Raw genomic sequence first — 18,840 nt, forward strand, 5'->3', positions numbered from 1 at the left:
TTTGAATTAGGGTTTTGTATTTTAGGGGTAAATACCCAGTAGTGTGATTATTGGTTATATGGTAGTTCTATTTTTAACTCTTTGAGGAACCTCCATACTGTTTTCCACAGTGACTCCACCAGTTTGCATTCCCACCAACAGTGCACGAGTGTTCCTTTTTCTCCACATCCTTGCCAACACTTGTGTTTTTGATTTTAGCCATTCTGACAGGTGTAAGGAATCTCATTATAGTTTTGATTTGCATTTCCCTGATAAGTGAGGGAAATCTTTTCATGTGTCTGTTGGCCATCTGTATGTCTTCTTTGGAGAAATGTCTGTTCATGTCTTCTGCCCATTGTTTTAATTGGATTATTTGTTTCTTGGGTGTTGAGCTGTATCAGTTCTTCCATCTATTTTGATACTAACCCTTTATTGGATGTGTCATTTGCAAATACCTTCTCCCATTCAGTAGGCTGCCTTTTAGTTTTGATGATTGTTTCCTTTGCTGTGCATCTTTTTATTTTGATGTAGTCCCAATAATTTATTTTTTTGTTTTTGTTTCCCTTGCCTCAGGAGACATAATCTAGAAAAATGTTGTGGTAGTTGATGTCAGAGATTACTACTTGTGCTCTCTTCTAGGACTTGTATAGTTTCAGATCTCACATTTAGGTTCTTAATCCATTTTATTTTTGTGGATGGTATAAGAAAGTGGTCCAGTTTTCCCAACACCATTTGTTGAAGAGACTGTCTTTTCCCCATTGTATATTCTTGCCTCTTTTGTTAAAAATTAATTGACCATTTAATTGTGGGTTTATTTCTGGGTTTTCTATTCTGTTCCATTGAGCTATTTTTATGCCAGTATCATACCGTTTTGATTACTACAGCTTTGTAATGTAACTTGAAGCCTGAAATTGTGATACCTCCAGTTTTTTCTTTTTCAAGATTGCTTTGGCTATTTAGGGTCTTTTGTGGTTCCATACAAATTTTAGGATTGTTTGTTCTAGTTCCATGAAAAATGCTGTGTTTTGATAGGGATTGCATTAAATCTGTAGACTGCTTTTGGGTACTACAGACTTTTTAACAATATTTGTTTTTCCAATCCATGAGCCTGGAATGTCTTTGCATTTCTTTGTGTCATCTTCAATTTCCTGTTTTATAGTTTTCAGAGGACAGGTCTTTCACCTCTTTGGTTAAGTTTATTCCTAGATATTTTGTTATTTTTGGTGCAACTGTAAATGGGAGGGCTTTTTTAAAGTTTTTTTTTTTTAATTCCACTTAGTTAACATAGTGTAATTATTAGTTCCAGGTGTACAGTATAGTGATTCAACACTTCCATACATCACCTGGTGCTCATCACAAGTGCACTCCTTAATCCCCATCACCTATTTAACCCATCTCCCCACCCACCTCCCCTCTGGTATCCATCAGATTATTGTCTATAGTTAAGAGTCTGTTTCTTGGTTTGCCTCTCTTTCTTTTAAAGTCACTTTCTGCTGCTTCATTATTAGTGTAGAGGAATGCAACAAATTTCCGTACATTGATTTTGTATCCTGCAACTTTACTGAGCTCGTTTATCAGTTCTAGCAGTTTTTTGGTGGAGTCTTTAGGGCTTTCTATATACAGTATCATGTCATCTGCATGTAGTGAAAGTTTTACTTCTTCCTTACCAATTTGGATGCCTTTTCTTTCTGTTGTCTAACCACTGTGGCTAGGACTTCCAGTACTATGTTGAATAAAAGTGGGGAGAGTGGATATCTTTGTCTTGTTCCTGATCTTAGGGGAAAAGCTTTTGGTTTATCCCCATTGAGTTCACTGTGAGTTTTTTATATATGGCCTTTATTATGTTGGGGTATGTTCCCTCTAGACCTACTTTGTTGAGGGTTTTTTATCATGAATAGATGTACTTTGTCAACATCTGCATCTATTAAGATGAAATCGTTTTTATCCTTTCTCTTATTGATGTGATGTATGATGTTGATTGATTTGTGAATATCAAACCACCCTTGCATCCTGGGAATAAATCCCACTTGATTGTGGTGAATGATTTTTTTTAATGTATTGTTGGATAGTTTGCTAGTATTTTGTTGATTTCTGCATCTACGTTCATCAGAGATATTGGCCTGTAGTTCACTTTTTTGATGGTGTCTCTATCTGATTTTGGTATCAGGGTGATACTGGCCTCATAGAATGAATTTGGAAGTTTTCCCTCCTCTTCTATTTTTTGGACTTGTTTGAGAAGAGTAGGTATTAATTCTATAAAAGTTTGGTAGAATTACCTCTGAAGCCATCTAGTCCTGGGCTTTTGTTTATTGGGAGTTTATTACTGATTCATCTTCTTTACTGGTAATTGGTCTGTTCGAATTTTCTATTATTTCTTCCTGTTTCAGTTTTGGTAGGCTATGCTTCTAAAAATTTATCTATTCTAGGTTGTCCAATTTGTCAGCATATAATCTTTCATAATCTCTTACAATTAATTATATTTCTGTGATGTTACTTCTCTTTATTTTATCTGGACCTTTTTTTTATGAGTCTGGCTAGAGGTTTATCAATTTTGTTGATTTCAATGAACCAGCTCCTGGTTTCATTGATCTATTTTTTGTTTCTAAATCACTTATTTCTGCTCTAATCTTTATTATTTCCCTCCTTCTGCTGGTTTGGGGTTTTGTTTGTTCTTTATCTAGTTCCTTTAGATGTAAGGTTACGTTTTTTGAGATTTTTCTTGCTTCTTGAGGCAGGCCTGTATTGCTTTAAATGTCCCTCTTAGAACTGTGATACCAGTTACAGAATGTTGGCTAAATTTTTATTTCTATATGTTCTATGCTGCAGGTAAGTACAGGTTTCTATACGTGAAAAAATGAGGAAGGAAACTGAGGAGACATATATTCAGCCACCCCTGTGTAGCATTTAGATGGCACATCACTAAGAACACAGTGGTAGGTAGGATGATGGAGGTCCATTTTCACCACAGACCCAGTCAAACACAGCCTTGTTGTTTATGTTTAATGTTAGTATACTTTTTTAGCATAATATAGTCCATCTTAGGGAAACTGAAGTTATAGGATTTCTTTCTGATGTGGGGATTCATGGCTATACAGACTAATTCAGTAAGCACAGACGTAAAATTACTTATAATTTTCACATTAAAAACTTGCAAAATTTGCTGGCATGAATAATTTTTATTTTTTTAGTCAAATTGTGGTGTCCATTTATAAGTGAGTAGTGGATTATAGATATGTCAATATACAAATATATTTAGGATATACATGCACTTAGATAAATTACATAATTCTATAGTTTCATCCACTCCCTGGACCTTCTAAAAGTATATATATTTTATAAAAACAAATTAGAACAGAAACTCCCAGAAGAAAAGAACTTGGTGTTATAGGAAAGTATAAAGAGCACATGGGACAAATATGTATTGGTATTAAAATTACAGGCCAAGCCCACTTAAGCTGGTGTACACAATAACCTGCCCCTTTAAACATATGTATTATTTCTTTGAATAGGGCCAACCATAGCAAGTATATATTGTCTGTAACATGTCTAGGGTAATTATTGAGAAGTCTGTTTTTCTAAAAGAAAAAAAAGTCACTAGTGATGAATTTGTATTCTCAGTTAAGTGACTTTTTTTTTTCACTTTAGCTGTTATGGAATTGCAGTGGGGCTAGATGTGTAATTATAAGTGTCATAACATAAGAAAAAGTCCATTTGTTTCACAAGCATCATTTGGAATTACTTGGAGAAATAAAAGTCAGAGTATATATCAAATACTTCATACAAAAAAGACTATACAAAAATCATGGACTTTATTATACATTAAAAATCTCCTAAAAGCATATATCCTGAAGCCTTGTCAGAGAATACCTACTTTGACAAAATAAAAAAAATAAGCTCTCCACCCCACATGTATACCACCATTACATAAAGTTGAGCTCTTCAATTCTAAAGGGAAATGTAGCATGATTTTTAATTGTATATATGCATGATTAATAGTATCAGTGAGATAAGAACCAATTCACTAACATTACAAAATCACCAAATATACAAAGCGGTTTTGCACATTAGTTATAACTTAATCCCAGTTCTCATATTAGCTGAAGTAAATTACATGAGTACAGCCACAACAGACTAGTGAAAAAGTGTAGTATATAGTTCCAGTTTCAAATCTTTAGGTGTTAATGCAGAAGAACAAAATTCATGAAAGAAGAGTAAGCCAAAGTTGCTTAAAATAAAATGAAAGGCTTGCTTGCTACAATCAGTGTGTTTGAATATTTAAAGTACAATTTGAATGCTAGGAGGTTGTTGTCAAAACCAATGTTAGTATTTTCATTTTATTAATTCAGGTAGCAGGTTTTGCAATACACGGGATCTTAGGGTCTGTCAGCACTTATAGTAAGATTCAAATCTTAAATATTTGTAGTTCCTACACATAACTCAAAATTAACTCAGATGCCTTTACCACATAAGACTGTATGTTACATAGAATGTTATGCATACCCTAATACCCTTTTCCCAAGCATAAAAGTAATAATTTTACGACCCCTAGGGCCTGAGAATTCTTTTGAAGTTAAACACAAACTAATCATTGTAGAAATGACAAAAACTAGACTGGCTTTGGGGACTCTGTTCAGTCCTTTGTTAACAGTTTTAAAATTTTTAAAGGGAGAAGCAGTAATTAGTTTCCTATTGACTTCATTACCATCGTTACAAAAGTACTGTTCTTATAGGTAGCAGAGTGCATAGCTGAATTAGGTAGACTTTCTTTTCTTTTAAAGAATCAATTTTGTTAATTTCTAAAACCATCAAGTGTAAGTTTGAATTGGAGAAAGCTATCCCAAATTCTAATTCAATTACCATCAAAGCACTCAAGAGCCAGAAGGGATTTCAAAGGGTAACAAACCAAGATCAGCTTTAACATTATGCAGAAACCCACGGGCAGCCTTCTTCAAACAAAAAGGCAAGTTTTTTAAACTTGATGCCTAAATATCTGCAGTATGCAAAGTTCGTATAGTCCTACAGCAATGGACCAAAAGTTGAAATACCTAAAACTGTTAATCCCACACACGATTTCTATTTGGTGTTGGAAAGCTCTTTGGTCTGATCTGTGGAAATGGATGTGTTATTGTAGAAAGTCCTATCAAAACAGGACTTGAAAGGAACTACAGGTCTGTCCAGCATCCTGAAGTCTGCCAGTGACTTTGGCTCTAGCCTTCACTTTGACCCAGCGAACTAACAAAGGGCAGCACCTCATTACCAGGCACAGCACCGGCCTAGTAAAACTGCCTCCTAAAGCTGACCGCCTTCATTGTAGGGTGACAAGTTTCATCTGAACTAAGTGAGGTGACAACTTAATAGCATAAACAAAAGACTTTATGAAACAGAGAGCTGACTAATTCTCAAAAAGATCTTAAAAGCAGGACCTACCGTGACTAATCAAGGGCTTACCACAGAAATTTCAACTTCTACCAAAGGAATGATACACCAACTATTGTGAAAGCATTCCCAAAGTAAGCACAAAGTCAACTTTCTTCAAAAAGTATTCCATAAATTTCTATTTTGTTACTGTATGTTTTGTGAATATAAGGCTTCAAAATAATGATTATCAAGTAATCATTATTCCCATTTGGCACATGGATACAAAGAATATCCTGATCCTATACGTAATTATCCCCTTCCACAGAAAGCAGTGTGCACACAGTGTGAAACAGCCACACTGTATTGTGAGAGCTAAAATAGATGCCGTCTCTAATTCAGAACTAAGACAAGACTGTATTGAAGAACAAAGGGCTTTTCCCTTATATAATTAGTCATGGAGTGGCTAATCTCTTGAAAATTTTAGATGTATGACTATGTATTTTATTCAATATATTTAACTTGTTTCTATATAGTTTTACAAGTGAAACAAAGGAAACATAATTTCTATCAGCAATGTTAAAAAAAAAAAAATCAAGTTTTGACATGGCAGTAGGGAAATGTCATTTTAACCTTGGCACCAAACTAAAATCCTTCCTTGGTCACTCTTAAACCAAACATTCAATTTCCTTTCAATCTTTCATGGAATTAGACCTTTTACTCATTTGAGAGTACAAGTATTTACAATAATTAGTGCAAATTATTCTATTCTCATATATTAGTTATTTGCCTTTGTGGATATAAAGTGGTGATCAGTATTTTATCAAAACATGGAATTATGAAAATACTGTGCATATCAGTCTGAAATTTAAAAGATTACATTTTCTAAACTAAACTCTGGGCATTTTTACTTTAAGCAGGAAACAACTGTTACAGAATTTCTTTTGAAATGTCACTTGATTTTCAATAAAAATTATTTCACGCAATGCAGAAAATACGATGTGTTATCCTGTAACAATATCCTTACATGTTAAGTCCTAATCTAAAATGTACTTGAACAAAAAAAATCCCTTTTAATAAATTCCAAAATCTTATTTTAATCATTACTGCTCTGCAGCAATAATTCAAGTCCCAACCTGAGAACTAAGAACGTGATAATTAAATGCCACGGGCTGTATCAATCTTGAACTGAAGACACTTAAGCTTCTTTCCCACTGGCATCAGGTGGGAAAGAAGAAATTGCTCACATCAGAGAAATGTGAGCAATCCAAGAAAGTGCCCTGAAATCACAGTACCACCTGCCACAATTTGAAACCTTAAGTCTAAAATCTTTTTTCTAATTATTTTATATAAAAGTTCTATTGCACATTTAATAATTAAAATATTTGCAAACTTGTAGAATTCTCTGTATAAAGGGTTTTGAACTGATTCAGTTGAAAGCTTCCTCACTGCCAGCAAAAATGTTCCTAATGAGAAGAGGGAGCATATCCATGAATATCTGAAGCTGAAGAATAAAAGGTTTCTTATGGTCAGAGCCAATTACAATGCAAGATAAGTTCATAATTTGAAGGAAAAAAGGCTTGAGCAAGTGTAATTCCTCAGCAATCTACTTCAAGGAGATGAACAGGTTTCTCTTTGACACGTGGAATTTGATGTTACTGCATAGTATATTATTTTTAAGGAAAAAAAAATCAATGCAAACCTAAGTGATCAAGATCAATCTTATTTTAAAAAATGAAGTTAAAACAAACAAGCAAATATAAACTTTAGTCTCCTTGATATTTCAACATAGTTGTTACCTTGTGCCATTTCACCACAGAAACTGCCAATAATTCCAAGGGGGGAATACCAACCAAAAAGCAAGGATAAGTTCATGCTTCTGACTCTCTTTTCTTTCCTTCTTCTCCCAAATCACTCTCTTCTGACTGGCTACTGCTAAGGACAACAAACTGCCCCTCACTACTGGCTTGGTTTGGTCTACTGGAAGCAGCTATCAACCGACTTTGTTCTTCTAAGTCCTAGTAGAAAAGACAGAAAAGAAACTAAGTTTTATTGTTTGCAATCAAATGCAAAACTATGCATTTAAAATACATACTTGAGAGCCACTTCAATCCTTCGGTCATAAACATTTATGCATAATTCTGGCAACTTACTGAAAACAAAGGCTACATACAACCAGCGCAACACCAAAGTGAATTTTGGCACCATTTTAGAAATCCTATAAAAGCCAACATTGCCCTCTTCTCCATTTTTATGGCCAACAACAACATTCAGACCATTGTTCTCTCTCACAGTCTACCACATAAAAGGCTCATAATGGATCACTCCACATCCCCACCCTTCCCCCTCTGTCCAACTTATCTTGCTAAATCAGTTGTTGCCCTCCCTCAGCCTAACCTAGCAAGGAAGCTTCAACTTCACTGTCATCTTCATCACATCCCTCTCCTTTGTCCATAAGTCCAATCCATTCCCAATTCCTGCTGATCTGTACTCATTAAGTATCCCACAAATGTCTCTTCTCTTCCACTGCTACTGCTAACGCCACAACCCATAACTGGGTCTTACAATCTCATGCATCACTATCTAATGCATTCTCCAGATTTTGCTCTGAAACTTGCCTAACTTAAAATTATCCTGTTGGATGGACAATGATTTGACACTCCTGGTAGCATTAAGTATTTATATAAATATATATACATTCCTGGAGACCAATAAAGATGTCAGCAATGGCAGTTAAGTCTACACACACACACACACACACACACACACACACACAGCCTCTCAAAAGACCTGCTTTGATAGAAACAACCTTCACTGGAATATGGAAATATAAAAGTTCTGGTATGTTTGCTAAATGGCAAGTCAACTACATGTCAGTAACTATAATGTAAACATCCTCTCAGAAGACGATGTCTTCCTTTTCTGCTGTGCTATGAACCATCTGGTTATAAAGTGGCTGAGGAAGCAGAAACAGACTTTCACTTGGAGATTCAAATCTGAAAATCACAGTCCTATATTAAGGAAATTTCATAAACTTACATCAGAGAAGATCTAGATGCTAGGACTACATACCTTTTCAATTTGTTTTTGTTTGCTGAGTTCTTTCTGTTGCTTCTCTTTTACCCTCTCTATTTCTTTTTGTTTTTCTGACGCCCGACGATCCTGAAAAACAGATGAATACAACTAATGAATATGAAATAATTTTAAATTTTAGACTTTTCAATTAATATTATCTTTGTAACCTTTTCACATTTTTTATATTTATATGAAAACACACTAAAAATTTACATTCATAGTCACTTATCCAAATTCTAAATGTTGTATCAGCAATAGTATCCACTGATAACCTTGCACAGCAAAATCATTTTATTTCCTTGCTAATATGAAAGATCTTGTATTACTTTAGGTAACATTCTTGGAGGGGCACTTGGGTGGCTCAGTCGGTTAAGCATCCAACTGTTGATTTTGGTTCTGGTCATGATCTTAGGGTCATGAGATCAAGCCCTGCATAGGACTCTGTGCTCATCGAATAGTCTGCTTGAGATTCTCTCTCTCCCAGGCCCTCTGGCCCTCTCCCTGCCTATGCACTCTAACTAAATAAATCTTAAAAAACATAAAAAATAAAAAATAACATTCTTGGATAATTAAGTATTTTGGATTCTTACCAGTTCTGCATGCAAAGCTATCTGTTTTGCCAGACCAACAGAATCGCAAATCTAAAAGGGGAAAAGGAAAAACTCAGGCAGTTTTCACATCGAAGTAATAATTTCAAGTACCTAAATGGCTGATGTAACTAGATTTATAACTCATTATAATATACTGCTTCAAACAAAAGCTGATTTAAGAATGTTCCAGCCCCAGGGCACCTGGTTCATTTGGTTAAGTGTCTGACTCTTGATTTCAGCTCAGGTCATGATCTCAGGGTCGTGAAATCAAGCCCCATGTTGGGCTCTTCGCTCAGTGCAGACAATGCTTAAGATTCTCTCCCTCTCCTCCTACCCCTCCCCCCTGCTCACGCTCTCTCTTTAAAAAAAAAAGAATGTTCCAGCCCCCAAATGAAGCATCTCTGTATTTTCTTCAGAGTCTCTGAGTTTCTGCTGCTGGGTCTCACCTCTGTCACATTCTCAAATTCCTTACTGAAAGGGTAAGATCTGCAAAGAATGAAGCAAGGAGATGCTGATGCTGCTCTAAGCTGAAAAGAGCTGAAAAAGGCTGATTATGGGAATATACTGCATTCCCAGAGTAAGTTAATGAGGCCAGAAGATTGCAGCAGCTACCAATGGCCAGGGAAGACACGGTCTGTAGTCAGAAGGCCCAAGCCACCCACCAGCTCAGCTATCTTCAGAGCCAACAGGCTTTGGTCAAACAACTTTGTTGGATTAAGCCAAATTTGTTTTTTTCCAGAAATCTTACTAAGAACTTCGACTATGATATATATTTTGTAACAGAAACACATTTTGAAAAGTCATGTACCTTTTCCCCCTCATTGTTTGATTCAAATATATAGCAGACTGATGACAGATTACTTTCACTTCTCCCTCCTGATGTCCGAAGAACAAATCCAAAAAGCCTCTTATTTTCCTGATGTGTAGCGTACAAAACTACACTGGGTAATGGAAACTGCCACAGAAAATATCAGAAGCAAACATGAGATTTTTCAAACACAAGTGCACTCTTCTACATGACAAATTCAAGTACTAAGTTATAAAAATATTATAAACAGAAGATTAAAGCCAATTTTCTTAACAGAATGGCAATCCAAGAACAAAAATGTCATATTTGGCTTGGATTACCAGGCAGAATAAGACATTGTTGAATACTGAATTTATTAGTCATTTACACATTTTACAAAATCAAATTCATTAACAAATATGGTCCATACTGTTAAATGATTAAGAGCATGTACTTCCAGCTATTTCAACGCAGATAATTATAAAATAAACTCAATCATGTTCACCTTTTAATTCCGACTATTAGTGTTTATCCCTTAACCAAGCAGCATATATCATATACTAAAAAACTATGTATCATACCAGATTGCACTGATTCTTTAAGTATATGGAATGTTCAATTATAAATTTTGGGGGGGGAGGGGAGATGGACATAGTCTTAATTATAACTTAGCCAATCATAATTAATACCATATTTCAATACATATGATCAGAATTATTTTAACGATATAGACATGTATATGCACAAAGAGACTTCCAATAAAGCTTTAAACACATAGAACTCACTGTGAGCCGTGTAACTTGTGTCTGTGGATCAATTAACCTATAATTAAAAACAAATTTTGGAAAACAAATTTTAATTAGGCTGAAATTAAACATCTTTTCCTACAGTTTTTTAAGAGGGAGGTCATTACTCACTTTAAACAATCACAAGTGACTAATAAATGTGATTCTGTCATACGAAAGATGTTATGGATGGCCCGGGCAGCTAAGATTTGCCGCATTGTTTCATAAACAACATCTGGATTGTCATCTGATTTCACCTCCATAGAACCAAGGAATCGGACAATAAATAACTGATGAAGAATAGAATCTACAAAAGAACAAGGTACATTACATATCTTTAAATCCCACACTTCCTTACCTTAAGAATAAAATACACTGTCACCTTTTAGATTTTCTAGTGAAAAATTCAACCCAGTAGAAGTATTTAGAAATTACTCCTAACTACAGTGTTCAAGTTATAGGAAAATTAAGGTCTCTAATTCAAATAGCAAAAGGTTAGGCTTCAACAACTGATGGTTCTGAGTAAAAAAAAAAAAAATTCCTTGTACTATTCTTACAGCTTTTAAGTTTGAAATTTATCAAAATAAATAGTTACTGAAAAAAGAAAAAAAAAGTTAATGCTCCCATACCAAAAGAAAATATCAGCTCCTAGGAAAAGCTTAAAGGATATCTTCTGCATTGAGAATATCATCCAAAGTATGATATTCTATAATTTTAATGAAATCTTTAAGCCTGATTAAGTTCTGCTGCTTTGAGTACTATGAGCAAAAAGAAAACTGTGAAGTAAAGCTTCACAGTTTGAAGCTTATATTTATTCTGATGTATGCATCAGAATAAATATAAACATCAGAATAAATATAAACAACATATTTGTTGTTTACATCATCAGATGTAAACATAATCAGAATACATACATCAGAATATAAACAACAAATCAGAATAAATATGAACAACATACATCAGAATACATACATCAGTATAAATATAAACAAATTCTTCACACAGTTTACTGCTGAGAATTTTTAAAATATAAGAATTCTGCACATCTGTTTTACCTTCAGTTTCAGATTTTGTACCTCCTCCAGATTCTCCAAATGGATTTGTGCGCCTGAAAAGTTTTTAAAAAGTTAGGAACCAATGGTCAGTTACTATGAGCCATATGGAAGAAATCTCAATCATTGAAACTGGAGTTAAAAACTAAGCATCACGAAAACTTGTACATACATTTTTAAAAAGCTCTAAAATGCCCCATCCTGTTAAGGAACACTACTGATGACCACCTTACTCTGATGAAGGCCCTTGCCTTCACACTTAGTAGGCTGAACTCAATGCTGCTGCATTCTAGAAGAGGTGGATGAACTGAAATGTAGACATACATACATATACACACACACACAACCCCCAACATCCTATAAACCACGTTGCAAAAGTCCTTGAATTTAAATAAAGAGGGACAGAACAGCTGATTTAGCTTCAATTTTAGCTACTTGAGAAAAATGCCAGGGATTTCCTAGGATTGCAAAAACCTCTTTTTAGGTCCTCCAAGTACATATTGCAAGTTAATTATGCTAATTTGAACATTTTCTAGTTTTAAACCTGTATTTCTCAAGGCATATGTAACAGAATGCAAGAAGAAAAGCTAATTAGTGATGGGAGCTACCTCCCTCTTCAGTGTGAGTTGGCTCTTGGCATACCCACAATGAAGGAAAAAAAATACAATTCAAAATAGGTTTTGTAGGCTAAAAGAGAGCTAAATGGTTTTAAAATAATGTTGGCATTAAGATAACATGAAATCGATCTCTCTAATTCATGTCTGAACTACTATATCAAATGCTAAGTATACTTCTGTGATCAAATACAAATTATTTTTTCTTGGTCACAACCATGTATATCCAAATTAGTATCAATTTATTAGGCGTCCAACCTACTTAAATAAATGATTTGCCGTGACATTTTCCTTCATCCCAGAGCCAAAGAAAAACTCTAACAGCTTTCACATTTCTCGTATATAACCAAAAGATGATTTATTAATAACTCATAGCATGATAATGTTTCAGTACCTTCCTGGAGATTTCTTATTCTGACCCAAGATGATTTTTTTTTTTTAAGATTTTATTTATTTAATTTATTTGACAGAGAGAGAGACAGCGAGAGAGGGAACACAAGCAAAGGGAGTGTGAGAGGGAGAAGCAGGCTTCCTGCTGAGCAGGGAGCCTGATGCGGGGCTCGATCCCGGGACCCTGGGATCATGACCTGAGCCAAAGGACGCTTAACAGCTGAGCCACCCAGGCGCCCCAAGATGGTATTTTTCTTACAAACCTATAACACATGTATTACTCTCAATTTCTAAAATATTGTCATGACCAAAAGATAGGACTATCAACTTTCTTCTGCAATTTTAAGAGCAAATACCAGAAGTAGATCTGATAAGCAATTCAAAATTAAATACTTTTAGAACTAAATTATCTTCACTTGTTTAACTGAGGCAGAAAACAAAGAGAAAAACCTGCATGATTCTTTCCTGACTATTGAAATTAGGTAATTAAAGAAAGTACAACATAATTGATACACATATGTGAGAGAGGACTCTCAACTGCAAAAAAGGCAATCATAAGCCTTACAGACCATAGAACAATATCCCTGTGATGCCATCGCCCACCTGCCTCCCTGGCCAAAGGCTTTTGCCTGGCCAGGCTGATCTTCACACACGGGAGAAATGATGTCAAACTGTATTGGAGTATCTGGAGCAACGAGAGAATCTAGAGAAAGGGCAGCCAAATTTGTGGACTCAGATCCTAAGGATCCCGAGCTGCTAGTTCGAGCTGTCAGTGGCCGAGATTGTCTAAACACAGAAGAAAACCAGAGACATTGCATTTAGTTTTCTCTTTTTGAAACTGAATACAAACTATGAGAAAGAAAAATACAGTTTTATAAGCCAAAGAGAAGAGTAGAAGAAATTTCAATAACAGACTTTTCTTGCCAATGACTAAATTCAAAAACATAAATGATCTCAATCTATAGATAAAGCACTAGGGCAATTTGGAATTGTTACTTATTTAGCACTCTTGCCAGTAAATTTACCAACTTGAAAATCCTTTCTATGTTTTGGAGAAACTATTTCATACTAATGTAAGTAGCACTGCTAAAATCAAAGTGTTGGCTAACACTTTCAATAGCCCATATACTTTTAAATAACCCAAAGTCTGGTAACTCACGCTGCCGGCCGCAGACTCTCGTGCCTCTGCTGGAAAGACGGGGAAGGAGTGACCGCCTCCAAAGCGGACTGATTTACTCGCGCAGCAATTTCCTATTTTGTTTTTTAAAAAGGACTAGAATTAGTAAGGCAAGGAAACCAAAAGTTTGGACACAACTGTCAGAATGTTCTTGAGTCACATTTAAAATGCAAATTGGAGTTACTAAAGTAGTTCCACATTGCCTTAACATTAAGATACATATTGAACTTCATAACATTATAACTTAAGCTTCCTCTTACTTCTTACAGACATAGATCTTTAAATATTTAACTACCAGATTTTTTGGATTATTAGCACCTAATACAGCACCTACTATATAGGTACTCAATAAATTTGCTAAATTAAATTTAGGAGTAGGAATAGCCAAAATATCAAAAATATTAAAATATTTTATAACTATACTGCTGAAGTTTTCATGATCTTCCAGAATATATTTATGCTCAGAAACATCTATGTATTTAATTGATGAAGTTATATGGATATTTTCTGGCCCAAAATCTGAAAGAAAAGCTTCCTATAAGAAGTATTTTTAAACTTATTGTTTTATTTCAAACACTAGCTAGCTACATAAAATAGTATTTACATTAGAAAAAAAAATCGTTAACATTTTTGCATTTCTGTGTCTTATAGTTAGCAAAAATATCAAGACAATGCCACAAACTGACCAGAATTTCTTCTCTCATTAAGTACAGAAAAAGTAATTCTGGATAATCTGGAAAATACTACTTAAAATTTAGAGTTCTGATAATTTGTGGGGAAAAGTAAGATAACCCTCAATTATTCAAATCCAAACACTGTATTCACCATGTATTCCCTAGGTATTAACAGGTCATCCAACTTCCATTTTAATTTTTTGGTGCTCCCAAGTAACATAACAGAAAGGAAAAGCTAACCTGGCAAGAGATCAAATTACTGCAAGCAAAAGGTTCCTCTACAATTAGCACTGATTTTCTTAGATTACACTCATAAGATTATTACAAAACAGAAGTTACTAATATTTTGGAGGTCATGAAATATTGTTTCTTTGGTTCAAAACTTGTTCCTAGGCATCTAAATCCTGTGTGTCTTGGCTGGTACCGCAAAGCCATTATGATAAAAACAGAACTCTTTCAAATTGTTCTTCCATTCACTTGAGCTTAAAACCTGAAAGTCATCTTTAATTCATCTCCTTCATCCTTTACATTGGTCAGTTACTAACTAGTCCAGTCGATTTCTTTTTACCTCTTTATACAGTGCAAATTATTTCTTCTCTCTTCTCTTGGTTACCACCCTGTCCAGACCCTCAGTTCATGCCTGAACTAGGATAATGGCCTCCTGCATGTTCCCAGATGCCCCTGTCTAATCAACCATTATACCAACAACAGTTTTAAGACTTAGAAGCGTGAGGGCTTCCTAGAGAAATCAGCCCTGCTCTGCCTCAACTGAAATCATCAGCCCCGCATAGCCCTGAGAGGCAGCCAGGTTTACTGCACAGATGGGCCCACTGAGATTAGCAGGGGTCACATAGCTCCTGCCCTAAACCAAAGTCTTTTCCCAACTACGCTGCATTGTGGATCCACTTGATTCCTTCCAGAGTTCTCTGCACCACAGGGTTCTGCGTGTATATTTGGATTCACCTGTACAGCTAAGTTCATCTGGTTTGATACCCTTGCTACTCAAAGCGTAACTGGCAAAACTTAAGAGTTCAGGCCACCTCACCCTAGACATAATCTGCATTTTAACAAGATCCCCAGGTGTTCTGTATGTACATTTCAGCTATTTTTCTCTAACAAGAACCTTCAACTCCAATTATACTACTGGTTTCATAAACACACCATTTCTGCCTTTATGCTTTTGTTTTTATTCTCATATCTGCAATTTCTTCTCTTTTCCTCAAAACATGAACAAATCTTAGCCAGCTCAGGATTCTACCATCTCCACAATTTTCTCTAAAACTAAAGTCCACACTGATCTTAATATTCTCAAATCTTAAGCTTTTAGTCATTACCGTACACTTTGTTACATAGTTTTATACACAATGTAAAAGTTTTAGTATTGTATTTCCATACACACAGGCTCCTGGAGGGCAAAGCCATGGCTTCTTTTTCTTTTGTATTCTTCTCCAGGGTGCTCAACCCAAAGCTAAACACAGCATTGATGCCCAGTAAAAACTTGTTAGCTGACCAATTTCAGTTACTTTTGAAATAATTTATCGTTCTAGGAAGACCAAATGCTCATACATGGATACATTAAAGCAGTTACTCATTCAAGGGCAAATTAAAAGATTTCAGAGCTTGAGGAATTATGACATAAATAATAAATTAATAATTATTCATTTTTGCCAGGTCTGGATACCATAAAATAAAAATATTACCTCTGGATTTTCACTTAAATATATTTGTTTGGATATGTTATTTATTGTACAGATCCACTGCAAGAGAAAAAAATAGAAAAATGTGATTAATATTTTTTTTCCTATAGTGCTTCCCTTCTAAAAGAATCCTCAATATTTCACTGCATAGAAGTTTCATTAGAAACACATTAGAAACACATAACTGGGGTGCCTGGGTGGCTCATTCGGGTAGGTGTCTGACTTCGGCTCAGGTCATGATCTCAGGGTCCTGGGATCGAGCCCCAAGGCAGGCTTCCTGCTCAGTGGGGAGTCTTGGGTCTCCCTCTCCCTCTGCCCCTCCCCTCCACTGGTGCTCCCTCTGTCTCAAATAAAGTCTTAAAAAAAAAACAAATAAAGCCCAAATTAGCTTCATAAAAGCAAATAAAAATATACCAATAATGTTAAGTTATATTTAATAGTCTATATTTGTCTTTTAAATCACTCCCCCCTCTTAATCCCCACCAAATAAGATAGCCTGGACTCAGATATCATGATTAACACCAATAAAAAAAAAAGTTAAGAGCTAAATATATTCCCAGTGAATGCATTTTACCTAGCTCCCTTCTTTCGGATTTATAGCTAATTAACATAAAAAATGCTCTCTTCCACATTTTCTACTTCACACTTGAGGACTCCAGTCCATGATGAGCCTCATTAAACTAATAATCTGTTTGGTAAACCCAGCAGAGAGCAGACATTTATTTGTGTTCCTCACAAAGCAAAAACAAGTTTTAATACCTACTCCTTTCCACAAGAGGTAAATAAAAAATAAATCTCTATATAATTTCTAACCTTGTCTTTTACCAACACAGTTTTAATACCAGATAAAGTGGCTCAAAATCAACTACAGTATATTTTCATTGAAGAATATGTCTCAGGACCAAGTTTCTGAAGCGTCAGTTCTTGGTGGTAACTTACCTTCCATATTTGGTGTACTAGAAGTAAAAATGGAGCCAAAAATAAGAGACTCGTGAGGAAGAACAGACTCTCCCAAATTTTTGTTTTTCTGTCTTTCATTTCTCCAAGGTTTTAAGTTTTACTTGCTTCCTGCCATGCTATATCAGCTGCCACTATGTCCTTAATGCAGCAAATACTGTCTCAGAAAGTTGGTGAGAGAAGGGAATGAAAGTGTCACCTCATGATACTAACAGCTTGCCAGAAAGCAACAGTCACAAGGTCATTTCTGAAGTTGAGCCTTTAAAAAGACAGACACCAATGATCTCTAAAGTCTCCTCTTATAGGTTGAGCTATAAAAGTCCCTGTGAAACTTGATGTTGCTTGAGGACAAGAGATTTTTATGAAAAAAATTTTTTTTAATTAACTAGGATTTTCCACATTTCTATCTTAATATTTAGTTATGGAAATATCTTAAGATGTTGCTGAAGAACTTTAGATAAAATTTTACCTCCTCATGGTCTTTTTTACTTTCTGCTTGCAAAATTGAAGATCTGAAAAATAAAAAAGAAAGAAGTTTGACCCTCAATTTAAAAAAAGATCTGAGAAAATTTTTTATCTTTAAAAGTACATATAAAACCAATCGGTATCAAAACTAAAAAAACCCAAAACACACAACCAATCAGTATCTTAGTTAGGAAAAGGAGACCACCTGGGGCATCTGGACTCAGATTTTAACAACTCTTGACTCTGGCTATCCATGCCAAGACGTACCAAAAAAGAAACAGGTGCTGGTTTTCAGAAGACAGCCCATAACAAAGGTACACTGCCAATAAGACAATGCATTTCAACTTTCTGACACTTACCATATATATTTCAAATGTAAATCAGTGATCCTAACAGAAAACACTAATTGTACTCATTATTTCTCCATAAATACAGTCAAATAAAATTTTTCAATATAGCAATCACTAACATTGGGATACTTACCTTTTCTATAGATGTTATTTTAAGAATTAGAGAAAAATTACTAATTTTGAATCACACTAGGAATGTGAAATGGGAAATCATGTTAAGCATTATTAGCAACAGAACTGAAAAAAATGTAAATTCCTGTACTAACATATTAACAATTTGGTAAACACAGGGACTCCCAACATCCAGCATGATAAATGAAATTAAACAACTGATAAAAGACCATGAACCATAACACGTTAACATGTTGCTTCAGAACAGTAAGATCAAAAACGGTATTTTAAGTAGGAAAAAAACTGCAGATAACTTAAACATCTATCATTAGAAAAAATTTTAGATTATGGTATATATCCTTAGATGGATTATAATGTGGCCATTGTGAAATGTTTTTAATAAGTAGCTGCAGATCCAAAGTGTATATACAGTATTTCCTCAAATATTTTTTAAAAATGTAGTTAGAATAAAAACTGTAAGGCAACAGACCAGAAAGTTAATTGTCCCTTCTAGTTAGATTATAGCTTTCTTTCAATATTCAATACTCCTTTTCTATATTTTTCTGTATTTTCTAAAAATTTGTTCTAAAGGCTACTCTATGGATTCTCATTTAATGCAAAGGTAACAGAAGTCTTAAAAATGTTATATACACATTAATGGACTAAATCATTAATTTAACCAGAAATATTTAACATTTAAAAATAACATTAGTGTTTGCACTTACTACATGTTAGGCACATTACATATGTTAGATTTCTCTTCCATACAGGGATTATAACCC

The 18,840-nt window shown here is 34.7% G+C and overlaps 1 protein-coding gene across 2 annotated transcripts in view; it reads right to left on the minus strand.

Annotated features, from left to right (window-relative positions):
* Window positions 1–3,135: 3,135 nt before the first annotated feature.
* The window catches only part of APPL1 (adaptor protein, phosphotyrosine interacting with PH domain and leucine zipper 1), a 43,525-nt gene continuing 27,820 nt past the window's right edge, over window positions 3,136–18,840 (minus strand). For both annotated transcript variants that reach the window (XM_078076861.1, XM_036102437.2), the window contains 11 exons: window positions 17,602–17,644; window positions 16,179–16,235; window positions 13,787–13,878; window positions 13,231–13,413; window positions 11,627–11,679; window positions 10,704–10,878; window positions 10,572–10,608; window positions 9,808–9,954; window positions 9,000–9,050; window positions 8,407–8,496; window positions 3,136–7,352 (listed from right to left, as the gene is read on the minus strand). In XM_078076861.1, coding sequence (XP_077932987.1) covers window positions 7,206–7,352; window positions 8,407–8,496; window positions 9,000–9,050; window positions 9,808–9,954; window positions 10,572–10,608; window positions 10,704–10,878; window positions 11,627–11,679; window positions 13,231–13,413; window positions 13,787–13,878; window positions 16,179–16,235; window positions 17,602–17,644 — 1,075 coding nt within the window. In that variant the 3' untranslated portion in view covers window positions 3,136–7,205. The remainder of the gene's footprint in view (window positions 7,353–8,406; window positions 8,497–8,999; window positions 9,051–9,807; window positions 9,955–10,571; window positions 10,609–10,703; window positions 10,879–11,626; window positions 11,680–13,230; window positions 13,414–13,786; window positions 13,879–16,178; window positions 16,236–17,601; window positions 17,645–18,840) is intronic.

Source organism: Halichoerus grypus, chromosome 1 (assembly GCF_964656455.1).
Source record: "Halichoerus grypus chromosome 1, mHalGry1.hap1.1, whole genome shotgun sequence".
NCBI lineage: Eukaryota > Metazoa > Chordata > Mammalia > Carnivora > Phocidae > Halichoerus > Halichoerus grypus.